The sequence below is a fragment of the Aptenodytes patagonicus genome, chromosome 2 (genome assembly GCF_965638725.1).
Source record: "Aptenodytes patagonicus chromosome 2, bAptPat1.pri.cur, whole genome shotgun sequence".
Lineage (NCBI taxonomy): Eukaryota > Metazoa > Chordata > Aves > Sphenisciformes > Spheniscidae > Aptenodytes > Aptenodytes patagonicus.
The window spans coordinates 112,607,858-112,630,302 of NC_134950.1; the positions used below are offsets into that span (position 1 = coordinate 112,607,858).

At 43.4% G+C, this 22,445-nt stretch overlaps 1 protein-coding gene across 2 annotated transcripts in view; it reads left to right on the top strand.

The window, feature by feature from the left end:
- The window catches only part of EGFR (epidermal growth factor receptor), a 172,874-nt gene extending 150,829 nt beyond the window's left edge, over window positions 1-22,045 (top strand). Inside the window, exons 20-28 of one of the 2 annotated variants that reach the window (XM_076330752.1) lie at window positions 3,039-3,224; window positions 6,563-6,718; window positions 7,578-7,653; window positions 8,839-8,985; window positions 11,498-11,595; window positions 12,054-12,221; window positions 12,318-12,365; window positions 12,466-12,571; window positions 14,338-22,045. In XM_076330752.1, the coding sequence (XP_076186867.1) occupies window positions 3,039-3,224; window positions 6,563-6,718; window positions 7,578-7,653; window positions 8,839-8,985; window positions 11,498-11,595; window positions 12,054-12,221; window positions 12,318-12,365; window positions 12,466-12,571; window positions 14,338-14,714 (1,362 nt within the window). In that variant the 3' untranslated portion in view covers window positions 14,715-22,045. The remainder of the gene's footprint in view (window positions 1-3,038; window positions 3,225-6,562; window positions 6,719-7,577; window positions 7,654-8,838; window positions 8,986-11,497; window positions 11,596-12,053; window positions 12,222-12,317; window positions 12,366-12,465; window positions 12,572-14,337) is intronic. The other variant, XM_076330753.1, reaches the window with a different exon arrangement.
- The last annotated feature ends 400 nt before the right edge of the window (window positions 22,046-22,445 follow it).

Here is a 22,445-nt window from a genome sequence, read left to right on the forward strand (position 1 = left end):
CTGCTCAGCTGCCTGCCCTGAGCTCTGCTCCTCGTTTCCCTCTTCACAGTGATAAGAGGGAAACAGTCTTTGCAAAGGATGCTTTGGACTTAACTGCATTGAATTCCTGTATACTGAAGGAAGGGTTAATGAATAAGCCTACAGTACTGCATCCTGCCTTTAGCAGATCAAGATATTCACACGACTGAGCAGTAGATGCAGGGACCGTGCGCTCTTCGGTGGTATCAAAGTACTTTCTCTTTTCAAAGAAGTTTCTGTATCGTATCCCCACATTATCTTTTCTATTCCGTTGAATTAGGATGCTTAACAAAAAGCTCTTGATTTTTTTCAGTCCTGTTCATTTTTCAGATGATTTGGTTGGTGGAATTCATTCTATATTTCAGAGGAAAATTGAAAAAAATATAAAACCAGTGAAAGAAATCAGAGGGATGACTCCGAAAACTCCTCCCAAAACAGATTTTTGCTACACAACCAACTTTTCAAGGTCACTGAAACCTCAGAGATAATAATGTCCAATTAAAGATGATTCGTCTTACAGAAACATGCTAGGTATAGAACAAGCGCAGCAGCTTTAGCTCATATAATCCAGGCGAGCTCTCACTGGCTTTATTAAGGTAGGGCTAATTCAGAAGATTGTTGTTGAATACCAAGCATACTTGGAGCAGGTCAGAGCGTACCGCAGAGATTTCCAAGATAAACAGTTGAAACAAAGGCCTGCTTCAATGTCTTGGGCTACTTAGAGGGACCCACGACCGCAGAATAGCTCCCTTCTGCTCCCTGCAAGGAGGCAGTGGCCTATTTTACTTTGCAGTATCAAATGTAACAGGCAGCATCAACACTTGGACGCTCTCCGAAAGCTGTGTGGCCCGTACACCCACCCCGCTCTTCCAGCATCCCAGTTCTCAGCCCCCAGGTCAGTCCTGCGCGGGCTGTGCAGCAGATGGGCAGTGAGAACAGCTCCGACTCTGCAGATTCCACACACACCCCGTCCCCCGTCTCCCCCCGTCCCTGCTGAAATGAATACAATATGGTTCTGAATCCCAACAGGAAGCAAGGCAAGGAACAGGCCCGTCATTGGTACAATGGCTCGGTTTGGAAGCCTAGGGAGATTTAGCATGTTTTGGTCTCTACTTAATCTGAGCATCGTATAGTGGATTTGCAAGGTTCTCTAAAAAACACTGCCACAAGTATCTACATAATTGAATAGCACATTGTATTCTTGCTTTATCTTTCCTCGGGCTAGCCTACAGAATCAGTGTTAGCCTTGACAGAGGGTTGTTTTTCAATGCCTTGTTCACATCCTGCAGTAGGTTGAGGAGCTCTTACCCAGTTCTGCTGGAGATCTTCTTTAACCTGGCTGTCTGCAGACCACTTTAATCCCAGAGGCTCCAAAACAAGGACACCAAATGCAGAATTAGCACTGCAAAAAAACTGCATTACATCATGTTTTGCTTAGGCTGGCACGTCGAACAACAATACCAAGGCCAGAAAGTATTACTTAAGAATTGGGATTGCTTACTTCTTGAACATCATTGCTTTAATAACTTTGTTTAATAATAGTTCTTACCGGCTACACAGCTATGTGACGTCTGTGGAAAGCTTGTTAGATGATGAGTAAAGTGCTATGGTATTTCATTTCTTAAGCTCTTAGAAAGTGCAGATTTGGTCCTTTCCCTGCCACAATAGTGGCCTGACTATTAGTTTAGGCTTTGGGGGACTGCTAGCCTAATGTTGAATTACCAAGGGATGATTAGTTGGTGTCATTTCAGATGCTGAGTTAAGATGCTGACCTAAAAGCTCACTGCATGGAAAAATTCCCATTTATTTCCCATTGTGTTGGTTTTCAGTCAAACGGCTTTAAAAATGTCTGGAAGTGAAATACTGTAAATCAGACACAACAGTAATTTAAAAACCCACAACTTCTGCTGTAATTTTTTCCCCCTATTGGAATCCATTCTTTGAGCTTGCATTTGACACTGGATGTCAGTATAAATATAGATCTCAAATTTAAATCCGTAAGTAGTTTTTGCATGCAAGAAACATGAAGTCAGGGGTTTTTACCCTGTGACCATGTTAAAGGATGTATTCAGTGTGTCTGGAGCGTACTGCACCGGCCTCTGAAGGGGCCTCTCCCTTCCTACAGAAGAGCAAAGGAAGAGGAGGTACCTTGAGCACCTTAGATAGGTACCTAAAGCTACATAGGGTGAACCCAGGCTTGAAAGAAGAGTTTTTCACATATTTATGAAACTCAAACCCAAAATTCCAGTTGATGAAAGGGTTTATTATGGTTATTATGCTTAGGTTCCCACATTGTATCATTTGCATTGCTATATGGGTCTAAAACAGCTTTTCCAACTGGGGACAATATTTTCACCAGTGTTGCTTAAGGCAAAAGACATGTATTCAGACTTCTAAAGAGGCGAACTGATTATTAACCTGTTTGGTTTGACATGGACTGAAGAACAACATGGTCAAAGAAACCTTGTCTCTTAAAAAGTCAAACTGTCAGTCCCATCCTAGATGACAACTTTTGACTTCCTGGGTTAGTACTAACCCTGACAAAGGGACAGAGGTCTCAAAAGTACCGATTTCCAGTCAGTTTTGTGAAAAGATTTGTGGAGGAAAAAACGCCTTATGACACATGTTCACAAGATGTGTTGCCCTTGCAATTAGGTGCTCAAAATGATGAAATCCCATCAGCTTCCAGCTGATGTTCAATTTATTAATTCCTCCTAGGTCTATAAGTTTTGTCCCCAGGATTTTATGTCCCATGTTTGCTTGGTGTACCAGTTGTGGGAGACTGGTTCTTCTGTGGCATCTCAGTGACGCTTCAGTGTTCAAAATCTGGACCTTCCACCGAGTGGAAAAAACTTGGTCTACAGAGTGGGAAATAGAAGTATTTTGTATGTGAAGGGCACAGAGTTTACATATAGTATTTTAGCAACCTCTTGCATGACCAACTTATTTTATACTGCCTCCAGACATTTCTGTCATGCCAAAGGGAGTATTTCACATTGCTTTTTTTCCTTTCTTCTCAGGAAGCTTACGTGATGGCTAGTGTAGACAATCCTCATGTGTGCCGCTTGTTGGGAATCTGCCTCACTTCTACTGTTCAGCTCATCACACAGCTGATGCCTTACGGCTGCCTCCTTGATTACATCCGAGAGCACAAGGACAACATTGGCTCCCAGTACCTTCTCAACTGGTGTGTGCAGATTGCAAAGGTAAGCGGACCGGCACACCGCCAGATCAGCTAAAACTCTTAACTCTAACAAGGAGATCTGACAGCACGTAATGTATTTATTTACTTGTCTCTGTAAGTCTTTATGTTTCACCACATGGTTCCTATACCTTATACGTGACAGTAATCAGTTACTTTGTCTTAAACAATTTACCATTTTCAAGCTGCTGTGCAAACCTTAACTGTTCTTCAAAATACTCCTAGACAGCGTAATATTATCACCAAGGCATTTATGTCCAAATCAAAGACCCTGTAATGAAACGATAATGTGATGCAACAAAGCTGTGGCAGGGAAGGGAGCAGAAGCTGGCAATTGCCATACCGAAGTGCTGCTTCCATCAGTCAGTGGATTTCTTTGGGCTGTGCCATGGGGCAAACAGTGACGTTGTTGAATACACCTTCTGGTGTGCCTCGGATTCCGGCTGAAATCTCTGAAGCCTGGGGATCGAAACTGCTGATTAATAAATACCAGCTCTGTTCTAGCACAGGCTGGCTGTGACTGAAAGACATTCAGGCACCCAGGGCTGTTCTGTAATTTATATGCACTGAGTTGGTGCCTGTAATCTAATTGCAGTGGCCGTAGTGCCAAATAAAAGACTCATTATCACACCTGGCACTATTTGCCAAAGAGAAGAGCAGCAAAGGAGACTGAAGTACAGCCTCTAGCCCTTAGCAGCAATATGCTGTGTTTGGAAGGTGGTTAGCCATTTGCAAGCGTGGAAGAATGGAGCAAAACCAGCAAAAAAATAGCTGCAGTTTGTTGGAGATTTGTCGTATGAGACGGCAGTATCCGCAAAGCCCGGCTGCTTTAATGCTCTTATTTCAGGAATGACGGTCTGCAAGCTAACCACACACTTACAGCCTTATCGGTCCCTCGAGACCTTGTATACATCCCAGGCTTGCCCGGCCGTGGTTTACTTTCAGGAAACATGCTGAGGACCTCAGAAATGTATCCACCAAAAGTATACAGAGCACATTTTTCATCTCGGTGCGTCTACTTTTTTACAGTGCGCTCCACAGCAAGTGAATTTTAATTTATGCATCCCCCCGGGATGTGAACTGCCTTGTTCTGATTCTTTTGCTCTCTTGTTTAAAATCAATTACTGCTCTGTCCTGGTTTCAGTCCCTTTGGAAGATGAGCTGGAGGCCACATTTCCCTCCTCCTCCTCCTCCTTGTTAATTTTTAAGGTGGCAAAATCTGTCCCCAAATTGATCCTTGGGGCATCACTTGCCCGAAAGGTTGCCATTCACAATTGTTATCTCCTGTTTGATTTTTTTCATGTCAGTTCAACATTTGCCCATAGCAACCTCTACCCTCTCCAGCAATGCCTGACCTTCAGCATACTCCTTTGTACTGTTCCGCACTGAAGTTCTCCTCAAAGTGCTCATAAATCACACATACGGCTTTTTCCCACCAATGTGTCTGGTGTTACTACTCTGATAAAGTCATGCCAGATTTTTGGACTTTCTCTGACTCTTTAAAAATGTACTTTTGGAGGGAGGAAAAAATTGAAACATATATTTATGTCTGGTAACTACCCAGCAGGAGGCAAGTTCCCTGGGAAGCTTATTTTTGTTTCTGTTTTCACAGCTTTGAATTAAGTTTTCTTTGCATCTATAAACATTATCTTTCTCTGAGGAGAAAGACAGGAGTCCTGTCTTTCAGACAAGATGTTATGACAGAGCATAGACACTCCACATGCAGAAACACTGTGAAGTAACTCTTTGAACACATTGGTCTTATACTTAATGATGAAAAATGGCTTAAATCCCAGGCCTGCACACAATTATAGATCTGCTGAACTTTCTGGATGAGCAGTTCAACATCTTCAGTGTATGGTTATGCACGTGCACGAGTCTTTTAGCTATCAGCGTCTTAAACAGCTTAGTGTGAAACTGATATTCTGCCTTTCAGCAGCTTTGAGTCTTAATAAGTCCCTGCAGCAAGAAATGTTTAGCAGGAAATTTTTTGTCCTACTGGGGCTAGATTATGTGATTTTTTTTTAAGATAGTCTGCTTTCTGTCGGCAGCTCAAGATTTTTTGTTTCAAGAGCTCTGCTCACTAAAGATCTATTTGTGTAATTAAATGCACAGTCATAGTGGCATTGTGCCAGTTTGTTTGGGTGGTTTGTTTTGGCAACATTAGCAGTGCATGGGTGAAGTTCTGCTGGGGGACTTGGGTGGAGGATTCGATGGTGGTCCAGGTTAGCAGCGGGCTTAGGAAAGGGGTGGAGGCTGGAAGGGAATTATTCCCTCCAGTGCTCTGTCATCACATCAACATGATCATTTTGGTGTTAACTTTGTAGGTTAGAAGTACTTTCTTATTAATTCTCTCTTCATAAAAATACAAGCGCATAAGCTGCCGCCAGCAGAAACCTATCGACTGGGAATAATTGTGGTTTTTAGAAAGGATCTTGCAGGAAACTTAGAAATCATTAACTTTTTGATTCCATACACCAGGAGATTGGAGTTGAGGGAAAGGGGAATAATCTCTGTGGTCAGAAATGCAGCTGTTAGATTCATACCTTAAAAGTCAAACCGACACAATTAGTTGTATTCTTCCACGAGAGGCAGTTGTACAAAAAAAGCTATGGCGAACCCAGTCTAATGATGGGAGGCAGTGAAACTGGAAGAACTTGCCTTTTCAAAGAGGACTTGAAAATAGATGCAACTCTGAGCTCAGCCATGAAGTGAATTTTTTTATTTTATTTCTTTTTCTCACCTTTGCGGTGGGATGCCTCATTGTTATAGCAGGGAGAAGGCAGAGTACACTGTAATAAGATGCAGAATCAGCAACTTTGAGCGATTAATTTATATTTCTTGGACTCTCCCAGGCCATTAGTGTCTACATACTCTCTGTAGGGTTGGCCTGTATGTGTATGAATAATTAAATTCGGCACTGTGCTCTCCTGAAGCCACTGGTGTTGCACAAATGCAGCTGAAAGAAGGGTTTGCTCCCTTATTTGCAAGTCCTATCCCAATTTCCTATTTCTTGAACTAAATCACAAAGGAACCGCGTTCCCTGCTATAGCTGCTACTATCCCTTTTTTCTCAATGACTCCACTGGCACATGGACCCACAAGAAGATTCCTGGAGGGTAATAGTTACTTCTCCTTGTAACTTTGCAAGTGCATGTCCTCACCCTGCCATAAGCATCACATAAATCAAAACAGCGAACCTTTTTCTGAAGGAGGGATAGGTTACCACATGTTTATGTGGTGGTGTGCGTACAGTTACCGCAGAGCAGCTGATGTTTGGTAACTCGTTTCCACGTCCAAGCCGAAAGCGTGTGATGCCTACCCATGGTCTGTCGCACTGCAGGGAATGAACTATTTGGAGGAGCGTCGCCTGGTGCACCGTGACCTTGCTGCCAGGAACGTCCTCGTTAAGACTCCTCAACACGTGAAAATCACGGACTTTGGGCTGGCAAAGCTGCTCGGCGCCGATGAGAAGGAATATCACGCCGAGGGAGGCAAGGTAAAGCCCATCGGAGAAATGAACCACTGCATGTTCGTCAGTGTTTGTGCTCGCGCATGAGCCTTAAACACAGGGAAAAAAAAAGGAGAGTGGGTTTTTCAAAGCGCTCAGCTGCCGTCTCAGCATGCTGCCTTTGAAGCCTGTGGGAGTCCTCTGAAATCAGCCGAAGCAGCGTCAGGCCAGTGGGACTGCAGTGGGAGTGGAGGTAGCAGAGCAGCAAATGCTTTTGAAATTCCCACCCAGAATGTCTGGGAAAAAGCAAGATTATTAAAAAAACATTAAAAAAAAAAAGCATGGCTGAATTCATCAGTGTAGCCAACACCAATAACACTGTGCAGTTTATGAAGAGAAAGGGAATGCTGTATATTTATAGCAGAAGAAAGACCTGTCAGACTTGGTTCAACACGCCTTCGTGTTGTACTACGTGCTGATGGAGGGAATGTGTCCTGCTGAGAAATTAAAGAGAAGCTGCTTGCAAATAGTGCAGAGACCATAAATGGAAACCATATGAGCGCAGATCAGTCTTTGTCATACAGCCTGAGATTGGATTTGTGTCCTGTTATGATAGGAGAAGGTTAAAAAAATAGCAATTTGACTGTTAAAAATATTGTAAAACTAATTTGTAAGAGATAGTTCTAATATGCCTAATACTTCACAAGTTCCCAGGTTCAACATAATAAATGAAAATAATGATAAGGGACTCAAAAGTTGCCTGTTCCACCACTCGGGTAGTTGTATTGTTTGCTGGTTGGTTTTTTTTCCCTTCTGCAACCAACTATTGGTTTAAACACCACCTGGTGGTAAATATCACTGATAAATTTTGGGTCAGCCTCTAAGGCTTATTTGTGAATTTTCCTAGGTTCCTATTAAATGGATGGCCTTGGAGTCAATTTTACACCGGATTTACACTCATCAAAGTGATGTCTGGAGTTATGGTGAGTCTAAAACCAGTTATAATTATTGCAGATGGGTTGGAAAATTGCAGGATTTGCTAGTGACTCTACACAGACCTTTTTTCTTCCTATTATGAGAAGACTGAGAGATTAAACATAAACAATGGGCCCAAATCACCTATTCAGTAATGTAAAATTCCCATGAAATTGCATGCTGGTGAGGTATAAGATGTTTTGCAGAATAAGCTTTCAGATGATGAGCCCCCCCTGAAAGGGGCTGCAGGTAGGAGACTCTGCTCCATTTGTTGAAGTTCCGCTGATGCTTTTCTTCAGCAACTTCATGTGAAATATAACTGGGCTGACAATAAAGCCACGTAACTAGAGGGAGGACTTAAAACCACTTGCCACGCTGTCGGTCAGTGTCAATCAGTGTAACTCTGCTGTGGCCTAAAATGTTTGTGCTGTCCTGGTATTGAGAGGACAACACTAAAAGGGAAGCAAAGTGATAACCTCCTTAGAGAATTCATTTTATATTTGGTATAGTTCCTAAGCCAGCTTGAAAGAAAGAGGAGCAGAAAGGAAACTTTTCAAAGCAACTTATTTCAAAATTTCCACTCCAAGGCCTCTTATATTCCTAAAAAATATTTAATGCAGATGGTCAGATCCTGTGTCCTGTTAGAAAAAGTACAGCTTTTGGTCCTCTTAATCCATTTATGTATCTTGGCATCCAAAATCTTGTTTTGTATCCTAAGCTACCAGACAATCACAACAGCTACATCACAAGAGTACATGGACACTGAGGCAGCTGGTTTACACATCTTTCAAAAACTGCTTTTGCTCGTCTCCGAAGAGACTGTTTTGAAACAAAAATACAACTTCCATTTTTAAAGCCATTTGCTGGGTTGGAGTCAGGAGGCAGTAACCTGCATTACCTTTCTATGGGGCTGGGAAGTTTGTGGGATGTTTAACACTGAGATACTAGCTGAGAGTGAAAAAAAAACCCAGAATACCACAAAAAAAACCCAAAAAATTAAATCAGGATGATTTCAACCTGTTTTATTAATTTGTCTCTCTTCAAAATCATGGCAGAAAATGCTTTTCCTGGGTGGGCCTCTGGCAATGCAGTGCCTCTGGGAAAGCCCTCTCCACTCACCACCTCTCTGCACCCAGGCCAAGCATCCCGGCTCCTGGCAAAGCCTCTCACAGTCTTCTCTTCCCACCCTGCAGGTGTGACAGTTTGGGAGCTGATGACATTTGGGTCCAAGCCGTACGATGGGATCCCCGCCAGTGAAATCTCCTCTGTCTTGGAGAAGGGCGAGCGTTTGCCCCAGCCCCCCATCTGTACCATCGATGTGTACATGATCATGGTCAAATGTGAGTTCACATTTGGGGTTGTGGGCGCTCACCTAAGTCGAATAAGTAGCACAGTTGCCTTCGTTATGTCACATTTGTATATGCTGTCTTCTTGGTGATCGCACAGAAATAGGGTTATGTGAAAAGAGTGGTGACACCAGAGTGTGTTCCCACACCTTGAGCTTCAGCTAGGAGCATGGGATATGGTTTCATTAGTCGCTAATTCAGCCAACTAATGTTTTTTCACCATTCACACCACTGGCTGATATTGTCAGTTATTTTAAACGGATATTGTCAGGCAGTATAAATCAGCATAACACCACCCACTTTACTTGATACCCTGGTTTTGTATGTTTAGAAAATAAAATTAACACTGCCTTCTCCTCCAGGCTCCCCCTTAGTTCAGTAATACATCTCCCCCTGCAATCACACACACGGATTATGTGCTCCTTTTACTAAAGGACTGCTGTGAGCACAGGCACCACCATAATGGCAGATGCACATGAGGATACGGAGTTCCTCATCCGATTTCTTCCTCATTTTTGGATGGCTCCTTTTTGGCACACGGCTGTTGCTGTAAAGTAGCACAGGAGCTGGGGGTCTCTGAAGCACTTTTTGGTCATTGTTAGGGCACATCAAAGGGCTTCTGAAGCCCAAACCCCTTTTCCATCTATATCAGCTGCTAAAATGTCAGATTATTACCTGGCTTCCCATGCATCTCTAGACCATGACTGCCGCATCCCTGCTCACTACCAGTAGTGTCTGTGAGGATGCTGATAAGAAGCCCACTAGGTGGCATTTAAGACCTTCTCACTGGAGCAAAATGTACGTGTTCCTGAAATACGAGCCACACTACCATGAACACCCCATAGTGCAGCACTTTTGGGGAGCCCTGGAGTGCCCCAGTGTTGCTTTGTCAGGACAGGCACCGCACAGGGAGAGCCTGATCCTGTGCTCACCAGAGCGAGCAGGAACAGGATCCAGATGTGTGCACCTAGCCTGGGAGCTGCCCAGACCCGAAAGCAGTGTCCTGGAAACTCCTCCTCAGTGACGCTGAACCCTACTGACACCTCAGCCCTGCCTCTCCACTTGCAGCAGTCATGTCCCAGGTCTTTGAAAGCTCTGCACTAGAGCATGTGCTCAGGGACTGAGCCTTTGCAAAGCTCAGCAGCTCTATCCATTGCCCTTCCTTTGGGTCAGTCCAGATGTAGAAAGCAGGCATTTTTCCAGGCACCTAATCAGGTACCTGTTGCTTTTAAAACACCACCAGTGGAGTGTCCCCATCACCTTTCATACCATTACACTGAATTTAAACTCAAGAACATGAGGATCTGGGGTTTTAGCCTTCCTTCTGCCACAGGACTCGGTTGCACGTCTTTCACTGCTCTGATCACCCTGTGTTTGCAGGCTACAGCACGGGCCCTGTTGAAGCCGCGCCATTTTGTCTAAAGGATTTCAGGATTCCCAGTCATCTCTTTTATAAGCAGAGAGTATAAACTGAAATGTTCAAAGTTATTGCACAGCAATTTTTATTTTTTTTATTTAAGAGGTAGTATTTAAACATATGCAACTCAGAGATAAATTCAGAAATAGTAGATGCTACTTCTGCAACAGCAGCAAACTCCAAATGCTCCACTCTGTCTAAAAGCAAAAAGGATTTCTTCTTGAAGTAGCAGGGCATCATATTTCTAGCATGGTAAAAAGTCACTGGCAATGATGAGATTTTGTCTAATGCAGAATTTTCATATTATCACTTCATTTCTCCATTACTATGGATAGGCTGTTTCTTATGAGTTCCTCCAGACACACTAAGCTTGACCTTTATTATTTTTAATTTTAAACACAAGAGTCTCTACATCAGCTCATCTATATTTGAAATCTCTTCTAGCATTGATCCACACTAGGCTGCAGGACTTGTTTTTGTTAAAGTCCATTTACTAATTAAATACAGCTTAGATACGGTTAATCTTTCAAATCGTCCCCAGCGAGGATGTTTTGAATTTTAGAAGACATCTGGTACAGAGGGTAGCTTCTGCTTTAGGCTTCCCAGGATGTCACGAAGCAGTGCAGTGAGGACTACACGGTCAAATCACTGTACATCTTCAGGCAGCCGCTGAAGTTAGTTTGCTTCCCGTCCTTCAAGAGCTTTTTCAGAGCAGCCTAATTTGGAGTGATCCAGGCTGGCCACCCATTTGGTATCCTCAGGACTCATGCATTATTATCACTCAGGTGGGACCTGCCTGCCCAAGCGGAGATAGGCCAGCAGGAGAGGAGACAGGCTCAGCCTGGAGCTTTTCCAACATGGGGTTTTACTACCTCCTTCATTCTTCCCAAAACTGCCAAGATGTGCATTTTAAATGCTGAAATTCACAGCAGTGGCTGGTGAATGAACTTTTTGTGGTGGTCCCTTACGGGTAAATCCTTAACAGCATGTATGGTGCTGTTCTTTTCACTGTTACATTTTATTTTAAGCTCTGTGTTTGATCACCAAAACAACTTTATTTGTGCGTTGCTTTCCCTGTCGTCCCTCCAGGCTGGATGATCGATGCAGACAGCCGTCCCAAGTTTCGCGAACTGATAGCGGAGTTCTCAAAAATGGCCCGTGACCCCCCACGCTATCTTGTTATACAGGTACTAAACCCAATGGTAGGAAGATGTCTGATGGGCATTTAATATGAGGCCCAAAATGATTAGTAATGCATATGAAAACATATAATATGGATAATTTAAGGCCAGATTTACCTTTGCTTTCCAGCTCTTAACACATTCAGCTAGAACCAAAAACAGAATTTCAAGACCAGTCACTATTTTCTTAGTACTGGTCCCAGTCTAGGACCAGTAACAGTCCATACTGCAGTCCTGAGAGGAGAACAGAGTTTGATCCTCTTCAAAACGCAGATATTTTACAGCAGCATAGACAGAGGTTGCAGGCCCAAATTCCCCTAAACTCTAGGTAAATTTGGTTAAACACACAGATCAAGATTTTACATCTTGGACCTCTCACTAAATTACTTTGTCTCTCAGAGAAGGGGATAATGAGGGCTTGAAGGGAGTCTGCGAGTCCTCTCTCACACTGACTTGTCTCACAGGGAGACGATAGGATGCACCTGCCCAGCCCTACGGACTCCAAGTTTTATCGCACCCTGATGGAGGAGGAGGACATGGAAGATATAGTAGACGCGGATGAGTATCTCGTGCCACACCAGGGCTTCTTCAACAGCCCCTCAACATCCCGCACTCCTCTCTTGAGTTCATTGGTATGAAACCTTTCCTCTGTGGAAATATGACAAGCGATTTTAAGAGTGAACTGCTTCTCATAATGTCTGTATTTTCTTTCTCTCTCTTTTTAAAAGAGTGCCACTAGCAACAATTCTGCTACAACCTGCATTGACAGAAATGGGGTAAGTGGGATGACCTTTAAAGAAGGAGCAACTTCTCCTATGTGGAGCAACTTCTACAAAACAGTCCCTTTAATATTGATTTTCTCTACTTCAAACCTAGCAGGGGCACCCTGTGAGAGAAGACAGCTTTGTCCAGAGGTATAGCTCAGACCCAACGGGCACTTTCTTGGAGGACAGCATAGACGATGGCTTCCTGCCAGCCCCGGGTGAGTACCTCTCCCGTGTTTCCATCCCACAGCCACTCATTCACAAGCCATTTGGTTGTGAATATAATTGTTGCCCTTCCTTTTCTGTAGAAAGGAAGCAATCCTAATGCTTCCTACCTGCTTTGGTCGGTGAACGGGAGTGAAAATGTGTGCACATATCCTTTTCCTAGACTTTTTCTGGCTGCTTCTGTCAGTTTCTCATTTCAGTTCCTTCACCAGCCAGGTTCCTCATGTTTGCCATGTGTGCCATCTGGCTGGGGAGTTCGCATGCGTGGTTATACATTCAAAGCTTTCTACCACCCCTGCACTTCGGAAAATATCCTCTAAAAGCTGGGTTTCACCCCTTAAACCATTTCAACAATATAAACAGCTTTCTGGCAGTTTCACTGCTTTCACAGATACACAGATACACAGAAGGCAGCTCACGGTTTCACGTGGACTTACAGTGTGGGCGGTTGGAGAGCGAGCCAGCAGCACCGAGGGAGCTGGTGCTGGGTTATGCAGCCCTGATGCTTTGTGTCCTTAAAAAAACCCAACCAACCCTTCCAAGAATACACCACAGCTAAAAAGGGTGAAAGACCCTGCAATGGATGGCATTTAAGTGAGATGTGGAGTCTCTGTTTCTGCCAGTCCTTTATTTTCTAAGCACTTTTCTCATCTCTAAACATTTTTCTAGGGAAACAGCTTCTGGCAGCAAAGCTCCCTGACTGCAATTTCAGAACAGTATCTGGGACATAGCCATCCCCACGTCACTAAAATCAGCAGTAGCTATCTCTCTGTCTCGTGGTCCAAGCCATCTTTCTGCTGCTTTGCAAACCAAATTCCTGAAGGTGAACTTCAGGGCAGTGCGTTTGGTGCCATGGCACGGCAGTCCCTGCCTTTGGCTCTCTTCCACTCAGGAAGTTCAGTGAGATGCTGTGCGCAAAGAGCATGTGGCAGCTGGGTTGAAACTACACCTCGAGTGATGCAAATGGCTGCATTAGTTATATGTCTTCATAGAATCATAGAATAGTTTGGGTTGGAAGGGACCTCTAAACATCATCTAGTCCAACCCCCCTGCCGTGGGCAGGGGCATCTTCAACTAGATCAGGTTGCTCAGAGCCCCGTCCAACCTGACCTTAAATGTTACCAGGGATGGGGCATCCACCACCTCTCTGGGCAACCTGTGCCAGTGCTTCACCACCCTCAGTGTAAAAAATTTCTTCCTCATATCTAGTCTAAATCTACCCCGCTTTAGTTTAAAGCCATTCCCCCTTGTCCTGTCGCAACAGGCCCTGCTAAAAGCCAGCCATCTTTTTTATAAGCCCCCTTTAAGTACTGATAGGCTGCAATAAGATCTCCCTGAAGCCTTCTCTTCTCTAGGCTGAACAACCCCAACTCTCTCAGCCTTTCTTCATAGGAGAGGTGTTCCAGCCCCCTGATCATTTTCGTGGCCCTCTTCTGGACCTGCTCCAACAGGTCCATGTCTTTCTTATGCTGAGGGCTCCAGAGCTGGAGGCAGTACTCCAGGTGGGGTCTCCCCAGAGCAGAGTAGAGGGGCAGAACCACCTCCCTCGACCTGCTGGCCACGCTTCTTTTGATGCAGCCCAGGATACGATTGGCCTTCTGGGCTGCGAGCGCACATTGCTGGCTCATGTCCAGCTTTTCGTCCACCAGTACCCCCAAGTCCTTCTTGGCAGGGCTGCTCTCAATCCCTTCATCCCCCAGCCTGTAATGATACCAGTTCATTTTCATTCCTTCTCATTTTTATTTTCTTTTTATTCCAGAGTATGTAAACCAGTTGGTGCCCAAGAAAGCATCTGCCTCAGTGGTCCAGAATCCAATCTACAACAACTTCTCACTCACAGCAAATTCAAAGGTCCCCACGGACTGCAGCTACCAGAATTCACACAGCACAGCTGTGGACAACCCCGAGTATCTCAACACCAACCAGTCTCCGCTGGCCAAGACAGTCTTTGAGAGCTCTCCTTACTGGATCCAGGCGGGCAACCACCAAATAAATCTGGACAATCCTGACTACCAGCAGGACTTCTTGCCGAAGGAAACCAAACCTAACGGTCTCTTGAAAGTTCCCGCGGCAGAGAACCCGGAGTATTTGAGGGTAGCAGCACCAAAAAGTGAATACATTGAAGCCTCGGCATGACCATAGAGAATTACTTCTTGCAGCGAGGCAAGCCAGACTCTCGGTGAGCCACCTGGCTGCTGCAAGAATGGACTCTTGCTCATAGCGAACGGCGACCGCAGTGCATCAATAAGCACACCTTTCCTTTTCAGCATGGGGGCTGAAACTGCGAAGCCTATCTGATGGTAGTTTGGGTCTTTTCTTGCCCATTTCCATGTAATAACTGAGGCCCATAGCCTGTACTCAGATGCATGTTGGGATGGAGCAGGATATTCCTGGACAGAAGAGATACAGATGCATTCCTTTCATTTTCAAATGGTAGCATGGTAAGAAGCCACTCTGGGATGAACTTGAGAGCTGTACACATTGTACAGTCAAATTCCTTTCTACAGTCTGTATTTTTGTAAATGTTTCTAACAGAATTTTTGGATCTTTTACAAGATCAGATGCTTGTACTGCTGGTCTGCTATGTGGTGCTCAGATCACCAGCAGGAAAAAAAAAATGTTACGAAATAGTTTTCCAAAACTCCTGGAACAGAAACAGTTGTTCCAAACCACTGGATTTTTACAAATTGGCTCCATATACTGCTTCTTGGCACGAGGAGGAGAAGTGCATCTGGGGGACATATGGGAGATTCTGCCCAGGGCAGTATGGAGTGGATCACTCTGGGGAAAACTAGCACAAGGAGCAAAATGGCATGACGCATCACCTACTGACCACTACTGCTAAAACTGACAGGAGGAACTCACCTCAAAGTAATCTGTACATGGTTATAAAGTGCTCGCTAGTCTGCTTTCTGATGGTCAAATGCAAGACATTTTTTTTCTGATCCCTTATGCAGCTGTCGAGTTGTCAAAATGCCTTTCTTCTTCAACAAAACTGTTAAAGATGTTGCCATAACTGAAAAATGAAGTGTCAAATAATGTTTAACAGAGTTTAATTAAATGTCAAGGAAATGCAAATGATGGCAAATGGGAGCATTCATGAGACAGACTGGAAGAACTATACTAAATTAAACTTGACTAGGGCAAGAAACACAAGCAGCTCTAGCCAAGCAGTTTTATTTCCCTTCTTAAAGGGGCTCAGAGCAGAAATAATTTTCCCTTACACATTTGGCAAAGAAAAGGGGTATATCAGTGTTACGCTTTACTCACTTCAAGGCAGAATACTGCCAATTGCTGTACCACGCTGGGGCAGAGGCTGGGGCTCGTTGCCTGTCCCTTTGGGGTTACATATCCTGGCAATGCAGGAGGGGCAGCGAGAATGAATTAAGGAAAGGAAGAATAAACTGGAGTGATGGAAAATATTATCTCCCTCTTCTGAAACACGGGGCTGCCTAGTGCTTCTTTAAAATACCCAGCATCATCTTCTGTTATCATTGTGGAATAGGCAGACTAGGCAAGGCTAAGATTTTAGCTTCATAGTACAAATCAATCACAGCAGCAAAAGCAGCTACTCTTTCCAGGGGCCTGTGGTACAGAACTTCAGATTCTTCCATCATTAACATTTCTTACAAACATAGGAGGAGTAAAATGCCTAAAGTGTGAATTTAGTCGGTAATTTAGACGCATCCCACCAGCAGCTTGGCAGTGCTATTTTAATCAAACCACAAGATCAGAAAGCAAATGCACATTTGGTGATTTTGATACAAAGGCTCTTAACTAGTTGAACATTGGCAACTTGCTTGAGGGTAGCATAAGTAGCTGAGTTGCAGAGGATATGTAGTCTATATTAAGTAGCAAGAAATAGTCAAATTTATGCCACCACTGTGTTTTGAATATATCGGTATGTGTTTCAGTTTAAGTATTGCATCTGAAGTCCAAGATCAAGCAGCAAATGCTCAGAACATTATTTTTACAGATTTATTGAGGAACGAGGGAGAAGAATGGTCATGTGAAATGACTCCTTTTATAAGAAACACGGTGTAAAATGCATTAGCAGCTTGTGTGTGTGTGGTAGTTCATCGGCCATGCTGCAGTTTAGGGTAGAGCAGTGTATTGGGTCAAAATTCAAAGATTGTCCTGTTTGGTACATCTGTGTCACCACGACCAAGTCCCAGGCACAGCGGTATGGAGGATGCAGTGTTTGACTTTGATTATTACTGGCTTGTATTTAAAACACTAACCAAAATTCAGTTCCCACGTCCAATTAGTGGCAGATTTCTCCTTGCATTCCTGAGAGCAGATTTGTTGTGTTGCTCTCACAAGCGCGTAACATGTACGCACAGGCAGTGCTGCTTTTCTCCACCCACCGCCCCGGGAGGAATGTACATAAAACCAAAAAAAGATCTTAACAGAAATCACAGATAATTTTCAATTTGCTAAATCTGTTATGTCTCCAAGCAGAACACTAGAAAATCACATAGCGCACGTTCCCCTGCAGAATCTTTCTGACACTATTGCACAAAAGAATTTATTGATGTTTTGTTTTAATCTGTTAGCTAAAACAAGAAAGTGACTACGAAGTAGCAATATGTATCACCAGCATTATGTAGCATGAACATTATTTAATAGAGGTTAATATGCTTGCCCATAACAATTTAGGAAGGATTCAGTAGCGACTCATTGCTAGAAACAGGGAGATTCATCTAAAAATTCAGCAATGTAAGTTTGAAAGAGCATCGCTTTTTGAATGTATTCTTTTTGATGAGAAAAGTAGAAAAGAGGATGTAGGACCACAAACTCTCGATACAAATGTACAGATTCCAGATTGGTGGGATCAGCTGTATTGTAAAGTAGTTCTGGTACATAGGCATCCTGTAAGCCATGATTTGTACATCGGCAGCTCAGTAGTGATTCAAAAGCCAGCAAAAAATAAAAACTGGGCAGTGTGCTGTAGTCTGTGGGCAGTGCCCGCAGGAGCAGATAGAGCGGCAGTGGGAGTGGATGGGACCGTGCAGCTGCGTGGCTGTCGCTGGAGGCACAGGTGCTACGCGGGGTGATGCTCATACGGTAACAGACATTAGCAACGTACCAAATGATTTCCACTGAGATGGAAAAAAAAAAGCAGCTGAAATGGTCTGGTTTTCCCGCTGCAGCTCACTGACCATGTAACAGCAAGGAGCCCCGTGCAGATCGTAGGTGCTCATAAAGGCGAACACGGTTAGGCAGCATTTCATGGGACCTTGCTGATGCAGTGTTGCATGGAGTTTAGGCTACTGAATGGGACATAAAAGTTGTGTTTTTACAAATATTAGGAAAAAAAATACACTGCATCTTGAAAGCTTACATAAATCAGCATCCAAAAATAACTTGGAAGTTCTGTCTCTCAGGAGGTGTGGGTAGAAAATGCTGATTTTTAAAATGCAACTGAATAGGGAAATGTAGCAGGCCACAGCCGCTTTTAAAAGCTAACAGAGTCTTACCCGTCGAGAAAATAAAAATTTCCCTTTTTACTGTATTTCTCATGGAAGGCAAAATAAAACCACTCACAAGTTAGTTCTTAGCGTCTCTTAATCATAAAGCAGCAGTTAATATGGAACTGCTTTTGCCATAATAATTTAAGACTTTTAATAACTGCTAAGTATATGAAAATGTAAGTTAAGCCAAGAGTCTTCATCTTACTTTGATGTTTTCCAGTGATCTGTGTACAGTGTCAGTGCACTTGACTTCATTTGGGCCTTGGGTTATTTTCTTCCGCTGCAAAGGGAGTTGGCTTGGGAAATTTCCTTCATGTTGCAATTGGTCTTGTCGGGTAAATTCATCTGAGAGGCTGGGGGCTTGCTTTTGTTTCCAGCTGGCAGGCAACAATGCAGTGAGTTTTCTAGAGAGAGCAGCTGGAAATAGCGGTTTCTGGAACACCTCAGGGTGATGCCTTGTCCCACCAGCATCACTATCAGATGGCCACGTGAAGCCCCGGCGTTAGAAAACACGGTCCTGTGGTTTATTTGAAAGGAAGGGGGAGAGTAATGCCAGGGAAGGGGTGCAGCCAGCCAATCCATACCTGGGACAGCTGCCAAATTTGCCCAGGGACATCACCGAGGCCATTGACTGTTCCTGCAGGTACAGGTGGGAATAGACACGTGGCTCCTGTCCCTGCTACTGGCTTGAAGCGAAGCCCTCTTGCAGAGATTGCTTGTGTGAAAACCAATGTACGTGGCATTCTTACTATGGGGTGAATCTCTTCTCTTCCCTGGGAGACGCAGTTAGGGCTACAACAATGTCACAGGACCCCAAACAGCTTAAAGAGGTCCCATCACAAGGTGCCTGGGGTGTCCTCGGTCTGTCTGGGGGTGCTCCAGGGTGCCAAGGAGAAACTTTGCATTTCCAGACTAGCGCTCATTTTTCAGGTTCAGAGTTCAACACCTTCTGTTAGTACTACTGCTTCCTCTCCAAATGAGCCATTACGGTACTCTGGCTTTTGTTTCCCCCGCGTTTCTCTGTGAGAAAACATCTGAATCAGGACAAAGTATGAAAATGTACCTGTTTCCTCCTTCCTGATGGAAACCGTATACTCATGAAATGTCAAACTCTGTATATAACACTTGACAAGAATGCTTTGTAATGTTTTATCACCACTGGTTCAAATTTTTATATTGGGATCCCATTTTCTAGCTTTCTTTTTGTAAGTGTTATCTCTTTGTTCTGACATACAACTTTTAAGGAGCCTTTTTAAAATAATTAAAAAAATAGTTGAAAAAAAAAGTTTATACAAAAAAAAACCCACGACACCTTCAAGTAGCTTGTCAAATGGGCTGCATTAGGACCAAAGATGTAACGTCTTGTTTTCTTGCTTTAAAGGAATAGGGTATTAATCACCACTTCCACAGCCTCTCATTACAGGGAAAAGCTACAGATCTCCACTCTTCATTGGGGCTGGGCCAGACCTCCACTGAGCCAAGAGGACTTGACGGGAGGGTGAGGCCTGTCCATAGAAAACCAGACCAAATATCAGGACCAGGTATCACTTAAGGGCCAGACCTACAATCTCTACTCCATTTAGATTCATTTTCTACTCAACGCAATAGCTAAACAGGGACACAGTCAAGAAAAAAAAGAAACAAATACATGATGTTTTGGCTCAGTGTCAGGAAAAAATACAACAATGTGAAGATGAGACATGATGAGATAACTGCTTTTTATGTGAAGAAGTGTGTAGGCAGGCAGTGAGACTTTAAACCGATAACACTTTTGGTTATGCATTACTTTAATTATGCAGGGGACTTGAAATCACAGTGCTTCCATGATAGGCTTTCCTTTCTGCCACACGTCCTGCCTCCGTTCAACATCGTGTGTTTTGGCAGATGACCTCTATTACCATGGCCACGTAGACTGAGAATTGTAGGTTTGTCGGAGGTACTGCATGCAACCCCTCCTTCTTACACAGGGAGAGAAGAGTGTGGCAATAGTAGGCTGTACCACAGTTAGTGGTCAAGCAAACCCTCAGTAGCATCCAAAAAAAGGGTTTCCCGAGGAAAAATTCATAACTGGAGACCTAGCTGGCAAAAGACATGCCACTTGTTGCAGCGCTTGAAGTCAGCAAGCAAAATGCCTTCAGCCAAGATTCAGGGCTGGTGCTCCACCAACTTTGCTCTCATCCTCTTAGGTGGTGCAGATGGGGCTGTCTGGATGCACGACAGTGCGGGCCTTGTGGTCTCTCTGTACCTCTCACCTTGAAGTAATGAATTTTTCTGATTAATAAGTGAAAACCAGAAATCAAACCCACTGCATACCACTGGACTGGTTGAAGGTGTTGTTGCTATATAGCTGATACAGTACATAATTTCCAGTTGCGCTGGAATTTATTCAGACCCTTCTCCTTACCTCTCCCAAGCTAGCTGGAGAGTGTGCATTTGCAACCACCATCAATGTTATCCTCATATTTTATGAAAGGGAATAAGTAAAGTAGTTATCTACAATGGTAGGAGGCTTGGCTCACATACCTAGGTTGCTTTTTTAATCCTATGTTCCTAATATCGTTCCCCTAGAAATTAATGGGATGTTTAACTTTATTACACTGAGAGTATAAAACAAGGCTAATGTTGAGTGATTGTTTAAAATCCCTCGCAATAATCAGAGATCCTATGGATCCATTGCCCGTTTCAGGCTGCTTTGTATTGATGCAATCAACCAAGTATAAGGTATAATGTCCTGGTTTTAATAAACTGTCAAGCAATATATCCATAGATACAGACGGTACCCTCGCAGCATTGTAAAGTTACTGAACTATGGAAGAACTATTTGTACAATAAGAAACTTTTGACTTTTATATGGTTTAATGGTTTATACTGTTGATCAAAGATTGTTTGTATATTGAGCGATAAAAATGAGGTGTATATTATTCTTTTTAATTGTTTTTAATTTTTTGAGAACTTTTGTTGTAATATACTGTTGTATTTGGGGGGAAGAAAAAATCAGTGGCTAGCTTGTAGGGTTTGTAGCCAGAGAAGAACTCACATTGAGGGTTCTTTATTGATGGACCTAGATTTTTTTTCTGGTAAAAGTTGTCACCTTGGGGATTTATCCAGAGCTTAGTGAAGCTAATAGCAGGACCCTTTCTTCTCTCCAAGAGTCTTTGGCTCTCTGCATGCACTGTGCTGGAGTTTCATAATGTGAGCAATAACACAGCTAACACTTGTGACCATTGGAAGTGCAATATGAAAGCCCAGGTGCTGCTTATCAGGGCGCTAATAAAAGCTGCTCTTTGGAATTGCATGGCAGGTTCTCACTTCACTTTTACGATAATAGCAGAAGCAGAGTCAAAGCAATCCCTCAAAAGCTCATCCATGTGACATGTGGCATATGAAGCCATACTGCTAGCCATTTCCACATTGCATAGCTATGAGCTGTGCAACAGCAACGCAGGACTTCCTCGTAAGGAAAGGCAAAATAAAGTCTCGACCAGCGTCACGCTGGTGACAAATTGTACTACGCTAGGCAGAAAGAGGAATTCTGTTAGCAAAGCCAGTCAAATGAAGCCCCAGCGTCCCCTGAGTATTGGTGTTTAATTATCCAACTGGTGGAACATGTAGCAGACAAAGATTAAAGGAATTACAGGGTCCTCAACATAACAGAGCAAAATACACTGGGTTGACAAGACAGTAAAGAAGAGAGGAGCTGGAACTGTCAGTACACATTCAGCCTGGATAAGTCCCTGGTATCACGATTAGTAAATTAAACCATTTTTGTCTTTATAGATGAACTTTGTATACAGAAAAAAAAGCCACTACAGCACCTTTCTCATTTTCATCTTTCCATCCAGTCCCTTCCAACACGTAGGCTGCATGTTTTACCAGCTCAACCTATTTTATGCAGAAATGACATAGTCTTAATCTTCATATTACTGGTTCTCAGAAATGCCTGATGCGTATTAATGCATGATATTTTTATTTCAATAAAAGTAATTAAATAAATCTTTGCTCTTTTGGCACATGATTTTTCCCCCTCTCTTTAGTGATCAGCTGGCTTGGGAAGATTCTATATAAGTTAGTTTTGATATTATGAACAATAGTAGTTAGTATTAATATTGAGGAGGAAACTGAAATATATGGTGTACATCCATACACCTCCTCTGTGATGATCAGAAAACAGAGATTCAAAAGTCTTTATCAGATGGGAAACTGCTGTTCTCCGTATTTCATAGATAGATAGGATAACAGAGGCGGAGCAATGCCTCTGTACTTACCCCAGAGAGGTGGGGCCACTGATGGAGCTAAACCCCACTGCCAAAGCACTGAAAGAGAGGAACGTAAAATGAAGAATGGTGTAGGTATAGAAAGTGCAGGTATTTGGGAAGGACGAGCATTCAGAAAT